The sequence below is a fragment of the Borostomias antarcticus genome, assembly GCF_949987555.1.
Source record: "Borostomias antarcticus genome assembly, chromosome: 4".
Classification (NCBI taxonomy): Eukaryota; Metazoa; Chordata; class Actinopteri; order Stomiiformes; family Stomiidae; genus Borostomias; species Borostomias antarcticus.
The window spans coordinates 7,221,005-7,234,344 of record NC_140237.1 but is presented as its reverse complement, the minus strand read 5'-3'; the positions used below and the strand labels follow the sequence as shown (position 1 = coordinate 7,234,344).

Here is a 13,340-nt window from a genome sequence, read left to right as displayed (position 1 = left end):
AAAACAGAGATATAGAAAATAGAATAGATATAAAAAAATTAAGGATAGAATTCAGTCATAGATACATTATTCATGTTTTAAATGGATTTAAAATTTCCTTAAATTCCCTCCAGCCTCAGGATCACCTTCAGGGAGCGGGGGATGGAGGTGTATTTTCAGCTGGATTTTAACATTTTCAGTAATTACTCTAAGTATCACAATATGTATTGTATCGCAATGTATTGTGATACGTATAGCATCATGAGGTCCTTGCCAATACCCCCCCCCCCCCCCCACACACACACACACAACAAATTAACGGGAAAAAAATCTGAATGGATGAGTGGAGAAACATACAATAAATGCAGATGCTTCCAGGTGTACTGCAATATACAATTAAGCAATTAACATTAGAGATGGGCCGATTGGCTTTTTTGGCCGATACCGATTTCCGATTTTTTGGGGGGGCAGACTCATCTATACCGATTTTTGGCCGATACCGATTTTCAAAAATTGTAATTAATCGACAGCACTCACTTTGCATTTTCTTGCTTTTTTATTGAAAATTCTGCAATCCCAGGATAGTACAGATGAAAGTAACTGAATATGACTATGACTGTGTATAGGACTGTTAACACTGTTGACCGTATGACTGTGTAGGCTATAGGACTTAACACTGTTGACTGTATGACTGTGTATAGGACTATTAGTGCCTCATTTTACTCACTTGAACCGTTTAAGAAAATAAAAATACAGTATATATCTTCGTTCGTTGTGTGTTCAAACCAGCAGGTTTTCATGTGCATCTTGTTGTGGTTCGGCCGCCCTGAGGTGCTTCCCCGTCTAGGAGCGTCATCGCCGGGCTCGCCTGTGCGCGCAGCGCGTCCTTCCACCTCGGCACGCGTGCTGAGAACGCAGCGGTGCACCGGTGGCTCAACACACCTGTGCTCCTGCGTCTCTCCCTGAGACAAACGAGGGGCAGGCCCGGCGCTCGAGCGCTGTTGCAGCACGAACTAGGCGAAACACAATTATGCCGCCCCTCTATTTGCGAATACCAGCAATAACGCACAGCATAAACAACAGTAACCACACAAAGTCTAGTCTATTGCAACGCACAGTGTCAACATTATAAGGAAAAGAATGACGCGCATAACGACATGCAATAAGCGAGAATAGAATAGGGTTAGAATATTATTGCCTATTGCAAGCAGTCTTGTTGTGAATCTTTGGACAACTGGCCTTTAGAATAGCAGGCTACCTATTATTCTTCAATCATAGGCCTAATGTCTAATTTACATAGCATATAACAACAATAAAATGTAGGCTATTAGGCTACTGTAGGCCTAGTTGTAGGCTATAATAGCTCGTTTCTGTAGGCTATTCTATGTGTTGAAAAATAATTGGCCAGTATGCCAATACGGTCTGGAATGTTCCGAACGGACCTCTAAAACTGCGCCGCTGCTGTCGTTGCTGCTCTCCGCTCAACATGCGGCGTGAACGGTTACTTCTCATGACTGTGGAATATCACTCCCTCCAGGAAAAACACTTGACCATGGCTCTTGTATACAGTTTAATTTATTTTGTCTTAAGCCAGATCGGCCGGTCGCAGATTGGGCTAATTTTAGTCAAATCGTCCGGTTTTAACCGGACATGCACTGTGGCATGTATAGATATTCTGAGCAGGCCAAGTTAACCTCGATTTTGGATCAAGATGACAAGAGGAAAAGATCTAAGTGACTTTGAGGGTTCATTATTGGGGCACGGATGGCAGGAGCTTCAGTCACAGAGGCACGGTGGCATTGTATATCGCCCGGGTGAAAGGATAGCCCCTCGGCCCCGAGCCTGGGGGGAGAGGACGCAACAACCGACCCATGCGATGAAGAAGGGGGCATGGCGCGTTGCACTGTCGCCTCACAGCGAGAACGTCCTGGGTTCGATTCCCACTCGGGACGCTGTTAGCACTGGGGGATGAATTCTCTCCAGGGTTGTAAGGCACTCAGTGGGGTATCTCCCAGGCTTTTCTGTGTGGAGTTTGAATGTTCCCCCCGTGTTCACAAGGGTTTGCCCCATAAAGAACCCAATTTGGAAAACATGCAGAACTGCCAACGCTGTCCTTCCCTGACGAAGACAGGAGCACTTGGATCGGTCCCCCAGTACGGCTCGTGCACATTGCCTACTGTCTGTTCCCGGCTGCACTTGGAGGAAGGACAACAGGACGGGTTAAGAACAGGAGAAGCTTTTCATCAGCAACCCTGATGCATGTGTGCTCCCTGTATCGCCCATCACTACACGTGTGTTTGAGTCAGGAACACTTGTCCCTGCTGTACCACAAAGAATTCTTCTTTCCTTCTAGAGACTGCTCCGCTGGCTAGTGTTTCAATAGGAAGTGACGTGCATTTAGATCTATGGGAAAGAAAAGTAAATGGGGTCGGACATTGCGGTTGGAAGCACACATTTGATGACCGTGATGCTCCTGCAGTAGTGCGCTAGTCTGGAAAAACATGAATGATTAAGAATATCAATGCAAGACGTGATCAGACTGTCATCAGAGGGATATTATGGTGGGGATTGCTGAGCATAAACCCCTCTACGAACTGACCGATGCACATCTGAGAGTTCAGTCGGCAAAAGGCGACTGGTCTACAGAGATGTGGAAAAAATATCGATTGAAAATTGTTCATGAGTAATCATTCACCATATTCTCGACAAGTGGGCGAGGGCATGTGTCGCATACGCCCAGAGAACGGGACAGGCCTGAATGCTTGACCCCTACAATGAGCTGGTCTGGGGGCTCTGCTATGCTGCGGGGGGCATTTTCCTGGCATGGTTTGGGTCCACTTGTCCCCTTAGAGGGAAGGGTCACTCCAAATAAATACAAAGTGATTCTGAGTGATCACCTTCCTGTTCTGAAACGCTGCAGGCTGTAGGGTCCGGGACGTGGTGGTTGTTGGTCTGAATCCTTCCCTGGAGGTCCAGTCTAGCACACTGTTTGGGGAGTAACATCCATGCTGAGTCCATGCTCAATTTATTTTCTTTTAAAGATATTTTTTAGGGATTTTCAGCTTTAATGATATAGGACAGTGTAGAGAGACAGGAAATGTGGGAGAGAGAGAGAGAGGGGAGGACATGCGGCACAGGACCCGAGCCGGGAATCGAACCCGGGTCCGCCGCGCAAAGGACTAGCCTTCATATGGTGCGCGCCTTACCGGGTGAGTTACCCGGCGCCCCCATGCTCAATATATAAAGAGAAATGCTCTGCGTCCAAACAGGAGAGCAACAACAATGTTGTCGGAAAACATCCAATCTTCCCTGCATCAATAAAGGTAGTAGTCCCTTCAGGCCAGGACTGGAACCAAGCTCCGACCTAGAATATGTGCCGCTCATGTGTTTTGTAATTTTACTGTACAATTCATATCCCAAACTGAACACAACCATGACACAATGTACTGAAGACAAGGTGATTGATCAACCTATCAACCCGGTATGCTAATACAGGTACATCTCAGAAAATTACAATATTGGAAAGCATTATTTTCCTTAATTTAATTCAAATAGTGAAACTTTCATATATTATAGATTCATTATACATGAAGTGAAATATTTCAAGGCTGATTGCCTCAATGCCACGCTCCACGTTGATGCAGTAATTTGTGCAAAAGGAGCTCCGACCAAGTATTGAGTGTATAAATGAACATAATGTACAGTGTACAATCATAAAGATTAAAACCAAAAAGGATGGAAATATTTCACTTTGTGTAACGGATCTACTGTAGAATACATGAAAGTTTCACTGTTTGAATTAAATTACGGAAAATAGCGGACTTTTTCCACAATATTCACATTTTCTGAGATCACCTGTATTTGTTATTTTCAGGTCCCGTTCTCTACATTGAGCCCACTTACGTTTGGTCTCTTTATCATGATGTAAGCGCGGAGCGCGTCCACGTAGGGCTGCTGCAGGCGTTCCACCAGATCATGATCCTGCACGTTGGGCCGATCTGGAGAGGGAACAAACGCTGTACTTAAGAGTGCCTAGCTTACTCTTCATGTGTCATTCAATACAATGAGATCTGACAATGTAAAGTTCAATGATTTTCAAGGAAGCCACTTAGGAATAGATCAATATCAATCCTGACCTGCATAACTAGCAATGTCCTTTAAAGTATATTTCCATACTATCTCAGTAAACTCCAAAAGCAACACCTGACTCTTGAAACTTGATTGTTTTGAGTTCTCAAAAACGTATTTCCTTTTTTTAATTCCATGGCTCGCTAGAGAGGCGAAGATGGAGCGGTCTATAGACTATTTCAACTCGCTCACTCGCTCACTCACCCACTCACAGACATTATGGTTCATAACGTGTCACTCATAGCCATCTTGGTCCCACACTCCCTCTAACTCACACGCACACGCTCACAGAGGGGGCAGGTTTATGGGTGTGGGTTTAAGTACCTGTCGTGCTTTACCATAGAGGACAAAAGACATTCACGCTGGAGGAAAGGTGACTTTAGGGGTGCATCTACAATTCAACTAAGCATTAACTGTCTTAGCCACGAGAGTACAAAACTGATTTCTTATATCAATCAATCTTGTATTCACACACATCTGGGGTATCATGAACACAAAAATGCATTCCTAGATCAATTCATCTTTACAGCAATATGCCATACACACAGACAAACACAAATAGTCTAGTGCAACACTAGTCTCGAGTAACATTAGTGTGCTCAGTAACATTAGTGTGCTCAGTAACATTAGTGTGCTCAGTAACATTAGTGTGCTCAGTAACACTAGTGTGCTCAGTAACACTAGTGTGCTCAGTAACATTAGTGTGCTCAGTAACACTAGTGTGCTCAGTAACACTAGTGTGCTCAGTAACACTAGTGTGCTCAGTAACACTAGTGTGCTCAGTAACACTAGTGTGCTCAGTAACATTAGTGTGCTCAGTAACACTAGTGTGCTCAGTAACACTAGTGTGCTCAGTAACATTAGTGTGCTCAGTAACACTAGTGTGCTCAGTGTCAACAACCTATGCATAACACGGGCTGATCCATACAAATAACACCCAGGTCTGCAGAGTAAACAGAACCTGGTTCCACATTCTCTACAGCAGAGAAGACAGCACATCCATTTTAAAATTATCAAATTATCAAACTAAATAATAGTGCAAATCTGGCCTACTGTAAATACCACTTTCTCATGTGCGTCAAAAACACACACACAGGAAATGGGCGCAAGCACATAATGTCAGCAGATTCAGCTTAATGACTAGAGCAAATATACTGCTCAAAAAAATTAAGGGAACACAATCACATCCAGTCCTCAATGGGTTAATAGATTTTGGTTTCCATTGCCCGTCATTGTGTTCTCGGCGGAATTGTAATGTAATCAATAAAGATTTTCAACTTGGTTATTTCGTTCATGGAGATCCGCCATGATGATTGATGGCTGGCGTTCCCTTCATCTCTTTGAGCAGCGTAGCAAAGCCTTCCTTTCAGTAGCACACAGAGGGCCTTCATCACAGCAATGGGCTTAATTGCATCCTCTAGGCCTATTTATATTCTCTGTGCATCTCCATTTTGATTCTCAGTTCATGTTCTATGGAGGTCATTGTCGTGGCCATCGGCCCATAATTAAGTCTGTCCTGTTTCATTGTACTGCGGAGATAGATTTTTATAAGTTTCACTTTTTATAAGTTTCACTTTCAACTTTTCACTGTAGACTGTAACTGAACAATGTATTTGAAGGAGTGTGCTTGGTCCTTCAGCAGTGTCTGCTCATATTCCCAGACAGATCATTGTGGTGGTTTAGACAGCAGGCCACTGCTTCCCTGAGGTGATCGTGTCATGGCTGGTGAGAGCCGGGGGCGGGGAGGGAGGGCGGCAGGTGCAGCGTGATTGACACATTCCTCGCAACTGATAGGCCCGTTCATATTTTCTGAATGGTGAACATAATAGTAATAAGTAATTTGGTAAACACAAGCCTACATGCACTCGAGGGAGAGAGAGACAGAGACAAATGACCTCCCCAGGACTCCGGCGTAAAACAGACACTACAAGTGTGTTTTCCAAGTTCACAGGCTACAAAATGTCCAAAACGAAATCTTATTTCTCAAGAGTAAAACCAGTTAAGTAATTCCCTACATCATGCTACTGTACTACTAGGCCTACTACGGTAAGAACAAGTTTGATCCAGGAAAGCAGTTTTGTGTTACTGTTTATGTGTAATGAAGCAGCAGACAGACAACAATGATCAACAATAACTCCTGCAAAGCCAGCAGAGATGGTACAGATAATCACAGCAGTCTACCCTGGCTCAGCGTATGATTGGTCAGATAATCACAGCAGTCTACCCTGGCTCAGCGTATGATTGGTCAGATAATCACAGTAGTCTACCCTGGCTCAGCGTATGATTGGTCAGATAATCACAGTAGCCTACCCTGACTCAGCGTATGATTGGTCAGATAATCACAGTAGTCTACCCTGGCTCAGCGTATGATTGGTCAGATAATCACAGCAGTCTACCCGGGCTCAGCGTATGATTGGTCAGATAATCACAGCAGTCTACCCTGGCTCAGCGTATGATTGGTCAGATAATCACAGCAGTCTACCCTGGCTCAGCGTATGATTGGTCAGATAATCACAGTAGTCTACCCTGGCTCAGCGTATGATTGGTCAGATAATCACAGCAGTCTACCCTGGCTCAGCGTATGATTGGTCAGATAATCACAGTAGTCTACCCTGGCTCAGCGTATGATTGGTCAGATAATCACAGTAGTCTACCCTGGCTCAGCGTATGATTGGTCAGATAATCACAGTAGTCTACCCTGGCTCAGCGTAGGACTATCCGCTATTCACACTTGTTTAATCCAGTATCTTAACAGTAACCATGTTGACAAAACCCTTCCATTTTAGGTGTGTATTGAGGTTATTGTGTTATGCTACTGTACAGCAGCACCTACAGTATCAAGCATTAGCACAGAGCGCATTACCCCTTTATAAGCCCTAGTGCCGAGCTTTAGCCTTTGACCTCTGACCTGCAGAGAAGATGTTGATGGCGATGAGGAGGGCGTACTCTGCCTCGTCCAGCTGGAGATCATTCATTCCCTTGGAAAACTCAAAGATTGGGTTGATGAACTCAAACTGAAGCCCTAAAGGAAAGAAATCAACCAAAGAGACTTTAAAAAGAAAGTTAAGCACAATATTTAACTGAACATATAATGAAGTCATCATTTGAGTGGAAAAAATAAATGAGCTATGAAGGCAATTAAAGGATCTGGGGACTTTACCACTGAACATTGAGGGAAATTCTGAATATGAATGTGCTCTTCACTAGACACTAAACATGAATGTGCTCTTCACTAGACACTAAACATGAATGTGCTCTTCACTAGACACTAAACATGAATGTGCTCTTCACTAGACACTAAACATGAATGTGCTCTTCACTAGACACTAAACATGAATGTGCTCTTCACTAGACACTAAACATGAATGTGCTCTTCACTAGACACTAAACATGAATGTGCTCTTCACTAGACACTAAACATGAATGTGCTCTTCACTAGACACTAAACATGAATGTGCTCTTCACTAGACACTAAACATGAATGTGCTCTTCACTAGACACTAAACATGAATGTGCTCTTCACTAGACACTAAACATGAATGTGCTCTTCACTAGACACTAAACATGAATGTGCTCTTCACTAGACACTTAACATGAATGTGCTCTTCACTAGACACTTAACATGAATGTGCTCTTCACTAGACACTAAACATGAATGTGCTCTTCACTAGACACTAAACATGAATGTGCTCTTCACTAGACACTAAACATGAATGTGCTCTTCACTAGACACTAAACATGAATGTGCTCTTCACTAGACACTAAACATGAATGTGCTCTTCACTAGACACTAAACATGAATGTGCTCTTCACTAGACACTAAACATGAATGTGCTCTTCACTAGACACAACATGGATTTTGTCAATTGACATTTTTGTTTGCAGTTAAGATTTGTCCATATGTTCTTTTTGCTAGCTCTCCTAGATGAGCCCCCAAATCACTTCAATCCTCGGCGACGGCGCCTGGCATGACTGAACATTTGCTTAAGATTACCTTGAGGTGTTACACTCAAAAAGCAACTCGTCTGTGATAAGTGCATAATTAGAGGCAATAAAAATGCAACCTGGCAAACAGCGTGGTGTGTTTTCCCTTGGGAAAGACGCTGCTACTGCGCACAATCCAGGAAAAGCCTGACTTCAACAGACAGTTGATAAGGAAAGTGAGATCCTCCACCTGCTTTGGCAAAGTCCTCCTTGTTGTAGCTGAAGTCCTTGAGGAAAGTGATGCTCTCTATCGCGGGGTTGTAGCGCCGCGACGTCTCCAGCAGCATGATCTGGGCAATCACACGCGTTCACTCAGTGGAACTTTTTAAAAAAACATTTTCATACATTTGACTAGCAGTTCATATTTATTAATATTCAACATTTCTTATTACGTTTGGGTTAACAAAACTCAGATGAATACATTTACAAAAAATGCTTTTTGGAGCCTTCTGAAAACGTTATGGCCCTGATGATTAAGAGTATAAACTACATAAGCTAAAATATAGTTTGTTATACTATAAACTAGTTGACACTGTATTCATTGTTGACATTATTGCCTCATGCTTTGCTGGACACGGCACAGGCATATCTTTCCACTCTTCCACTTTGTGTTTTCAAGATTCATGAATCCTGGCCCTACAAGGTTGTGACATTATGATTGATTAATGATTACATGTCATATTCCAGAGAGAACCCGCCTTAAGTTCGCAAAACTAATCTTAATCCAAGCTTTAACCAATTTAACATGCCTAAATTAACCATTAGTGGTTGTGTGCGTGTACTGAAGTTCCTTAACTCCGTCTCTCATTTGATATTCACTCAGAAAAACCCCCCTGGTTGCAGGATGGAATAACCAAACGGAGAACTGGGTACGTGCCACTAACATGAACAGGAAGGTGGGCTGCTGTTACATTACACGTCATTACAGTATGTGTAAGGACTGATCCCAAGGGGGTGCTCTTGAGTCTAGGATAAGTCCCCTACAGAGACAGAAATATTATCCAGTTCTAATAAATAATCTGGCATATCACCACAGAACAGAAAATGGACTCACTTCGATGGTTGAGGTTTTGAGCAGGGCGATCTGGTCCTCTCGGGTGAGCTCTAGAAAGCCCGGGAGCTGCTTGGCGAAGTCCACGATCTCCTGGACAGACATGATGGCCAGCTCTGTGAAGTGGGCGAAGCGCTGCTGCCGCACCTCTCTGTTCTGGGGGTCCTGACTCTGGGGCCACGGCTAGAAGGACATAAAACAGTAGAAAATATGAGGGGCGGCTGTAGCTCAGTTGGTAGAGCGGGTCGTTCAATGATCGAAGGGTCAGTGGTTCGAATCCCAGCTCTGACTGTCCACATGTCGAAGTGTCCTTGAGCAAGACACCTAACCCCAAATTGCTCCCAATGAGCAGGTTAGCACCTTGCATGGCAGCTGCCGCCATTGGTGTGTGAGTGTGTGTGTGAATGGGTGAATGAGAGGCCATTGTAAAGCGCTTTGAGTGCCGCTAAGGTGGAAAAGCGCTATATAAGTGCAGTCCATTTACCATTATAAAACAGTCAATGAAACCAGTCAATGAAGATCAAATAAGCTAATCAGACAATGAATAATCAGAGATTTAACCATTAGCCTAGAGCTGGCCAAAAAAGAGAGGCTGCAATGAAAAACTGCATATTTGTCAATACTAACACTGGGCAGGTTGGCAGGTTTTTGTGCAATTAGTGAAGCGGACTAATCAAGTCTTGACAAGCAACTTGACAAATCTGTATCATGGTCATCATCAGTGATTGGTTTGATCAGTGGACCTTGTGGACAGACACTCAGACACTCACTGTGACTTTGGGCCGGTCGATGAAGGACCTCTTGTTGCATTGCTTCTGCATTGACACCAGCTTCTCGATCATCTCCTGCTGTTCGGGCTCCAGCGGGGCCACCTCCAGCAGCGGGGTGGGCGTCACCACCGCGGACGTGCGCGCCGCCTCGTCCTCATGCTGCTTCTTCATCTTCTTCAGTCGGATCTGCTCCTCGGAGAGCACGCCTGCAAGGGAACAACAGTCAATGGTGCCAGTGTGGGAGAACAAGGCAAGGATGCACTCAAATCCCATCCAGCGAAAGTCTGTAAGGCGATGGGTGCTCGAACCTATTACTTGTAAGAGAAGAAATAGGCAGCAGGCCAAATGCGTATTAAATCACTTTTTTTATTGCCACACATATACGGCGTTGCCAAACATGCTGAGGAAGGCCACAGCCCAAAACACCCTGGTGTGGCAATAAAAAAGTGATTTAATAGGCATTTGGAGCGCTGCCTATTTCTTCTCTTAGTCAGTGTGGTTGGAACTGTCACTATAGTGGGTGCAGTATCACAGCAGCTTGACTAAATCCATTACAACTCATAACGCTGCACATCCTCACTGACACAATCAGGCATCAATCCTTCTCAAAGAGGTCAGGCCACACCGCTCCTGCAGGTTGCTCTGGAGAACGACGCTTGGGTTTCTCACTACTTCTATGCATGTACAGTTGCGTAGAAGTTTTTGGTCACACTTTACAATAAGGGTCACAGAAAATATTAGTTAACTGTTAACTAATGCTTATTTAGCGTTGGGTTAGGTTACTAATGTTAATTAATACCTTAGTTAGGGTTAGGTGAGTTAACCTTAGTTAACATAAATAACATTAGTAAATGATTAATAGAGACATTAGTTAACTGTTACTTAATGCTTAATAATGCATTAACTAATGCTTATTAATGTACCCTTATTGTAAAGTGTTACCAAGTTGTTGTTGTTTTTTGACATTGACCAAAGCATAAACATTTGTGTCCCAACTTGACAAGCGAATTGTTGAAGGGTCACTTACACTGCTCCAGCATGCCTGCCTCCCGGCACTTACGCAAGCGGCACTGCTGGCACTTGCGGCGCATGTACATGTCCATCTCACAGCGGCCATTGTTCTTGCAGGAGTACTGGGCACTCTTGATGACGCTGCGGCGGAAGAAGCCCTTGCAGCCCTCGCAGCTCAGCACGTTGTAGTGGAAGCCCGAGGCCTTGTCCCCGCACACGCTGCACACCTCGTTCCCCAGCATCTTAGGGGCCGGCCCCTTCTTCCTCTTCACCGGCTGGCCGTCTGATGGGGGCCGGGATTCCACCTTACTTTCTCATTCTTACTTTCATCGTATTTTCATGATAATGTACGGAACCATGCATGCAAAACTACCAATGAGCTTCGAGTGTACGTGGTTGATCTGTCCCAACAAGAAAACACTTTTTGGACATTGACCACAGCCACATACAGTAGCCTATTTTCAGTTCTGACATGGCAAACGTGTCTGGCCAAGGCTGATCTTCAGTTCCATAACTTTATCAAACACAAATGCGAACATACTCAAACACAAGACAAGCCCGGCAAGACGAGACAAGGCTCATTGTAAATGCAGTGGAGCCAGTCCAACCAGTTTGCAGACAACACCACTTTCGAGGACGGACACACACACACACACACACACACACACACACACACCTGTGTTTGCTGGCATGTCGCCTGCTGCTGGATCCGGCTTGATATCGCTGGGCTCCATGGGCAGTGGGCTGCTCATCTCAGCCAGCGAGGGCCCATTCTGTGTGGGGCTGGAGAACGCTGAGGGGTGGGGTGGATCCAGTGACAGGAGATCTTCATGTTTCACTTCCACAGCGCGGGGGCTGTCATCACGCATGCGATCCAGCTGTAGCTCTGAGGCAAACACCTTCCTTTCACCTGGGAAATGGACGGACAGGCAAAGTTGGCCATTACTTTATCAATTCAGGTTTTCATTCAGTCGCTTATCAGCTGACTCAACTGAGGCACGACAAAAGAAGGGCCTCTGAGTTCTTATGAGACCTGAATAGAGGCCGACATACAGTACGTCTCTCTCATGCACACCAACTTATGTCATCTGTGCGACAGTAAGCCTACAGGCATGGTCATGCATATAAAAAAGCTGTTTGGGTTAAGCGAAACAACCTTTTCCAAGGAAACAATCCAATTAGTGGATACGATTATTTAGTTCACAAAGCTGCAAGAAAATGTTTTTTTACAAGGAACAATCACCATATGGATACACACCTCCACTGGAATCCTCTACCATCATGGAGCAATGCAATACAGTTGGCAGTTGAACATATGCATTTCCTTTTCATGCATGTGTACAATTGGAATCAATAATCCATTAATGTTCATCCAGAGTCAGGGTGAATCTGCTTTTCTTTTTTTACTACTTACTTATTTTTGTACTAAACTTACTCGACAGGGCATACTGACGACAGTACGTTAATCACAATAACGATAAATGTTAGTTTCAAATATGTCAGTTGTCCCTGGGCCAGTTGACGAAAACCAAAAAAGGCATGCCATTGAAAATATGAAAATGAACATAGATGGGCTGTAGGTAAGTTCCAAGAGCCACTGCTGGTTAGAGACAAACTGACTTTAAGGGCCAAAAACCTGAAAAAATTGCTTAAATTTGTGTACAACAGCAATATGTGAACACCTAAGGGGACGATCACACCTGGAAAAAACGCTAGAAACGCGGACGCTTCAAAGACGCTTGAACGCTTGAAACACCTGGGCCTAATATGACGATGATGAAATGGTACTTCTCGCGTCTGACGCTCAAAAGTTGAAAATAAACTTTTTTTTTTAATTCAGCATCTACATGCGCGCGTCAAAAAAGACGCTTGAAAGACGGCCGTCGAAAAAGACGCCGGAACGCCAGTCAGACGCGCCGTATCATAGGAAATCAATGGTTTTACTAGCGTCTCGTTTCTAGCGTCTTTCCCAGGTGTGATCGCCCCCTAAGAACGTACTTTCTTTTCAGTGAGTGAAAAGTGAAATGTCTCCCTCCACCATGCATGTCAAATAAATTGTAATGGAAACTCTTGGACGCATCACTTGCAAAGACTAGATTCTAAATTGAACTAATTTAGCAACACCACACTCATCACATCTTCAACCAAAAAATCAAGATCAACAATATAGCTGCAAGCAGCAATAACGGGGCCAAGCGCAATAAACGCAACAAGCGAAACACACCATAGCCACATTTGAGCTATAAGGCCATTGATGTCAATGAAAATACAATGAAAGCGCAATGGGGGTGTTGTTGCACGAAAACGCTATTGACATCAACATTTAATCTGACGATTTTGTGTCCAATTTCTGTCCAAGTTGTAGAGCATGCCATCACCTACCCATACAAGCAATATGAACCCCATCTGGCCACGGG

General features: G+C 44.2%; 1 protein-coding gene across 2 annotated transcripts in view; it reads right to left on the bottom strand.

The window, feature by feature from the left end:
• nr1h3 (nuclear receptor subfamily 1, group H, member 3) overlaps positions 1 to 13,340 on the bottom strand; it is a 32,197-nt gene that overhangs the window by 6,359 nt on the left and 12,498 nt on the right. For both annotated transcript variants that reach the window (XM_084436719.1, XM_084436720.1), the window contains exons 4-10: positions 11,600 to 11,833; positions 10,940 to 11,206; positions 9,913 to 10,118; positions 9,146 to 9,325; positions 8,282 to 8,381; positions 7,016 to 7,129; positions 3,883 to 3,977 (exon numbers count right to left, since the gene is read on the bottom strand). In XM_084436719.1, coding sequence (XP_084292845.1) covers positions 3,883 to 3,977; positions 7,016 to 7,129; positions 8,282 to 8,381; positions 9,146 to 9,325; positions 9,913 to 10,118; positions 10,940 to 11,206; positions 11,600 to 11,833 — 1,196 coding nt within the window. The remainder of the gene's footprint in view (positions 1 to 3,882; positions 3,978 to 7,015; positions 7,130 to 8,281; positions 8,382 to 9,145; positions 9,326 to 9,912; positions 10,119 to 10,939; positions 11,207 to 11,599; positions 11,834 to 13,340) is intronic.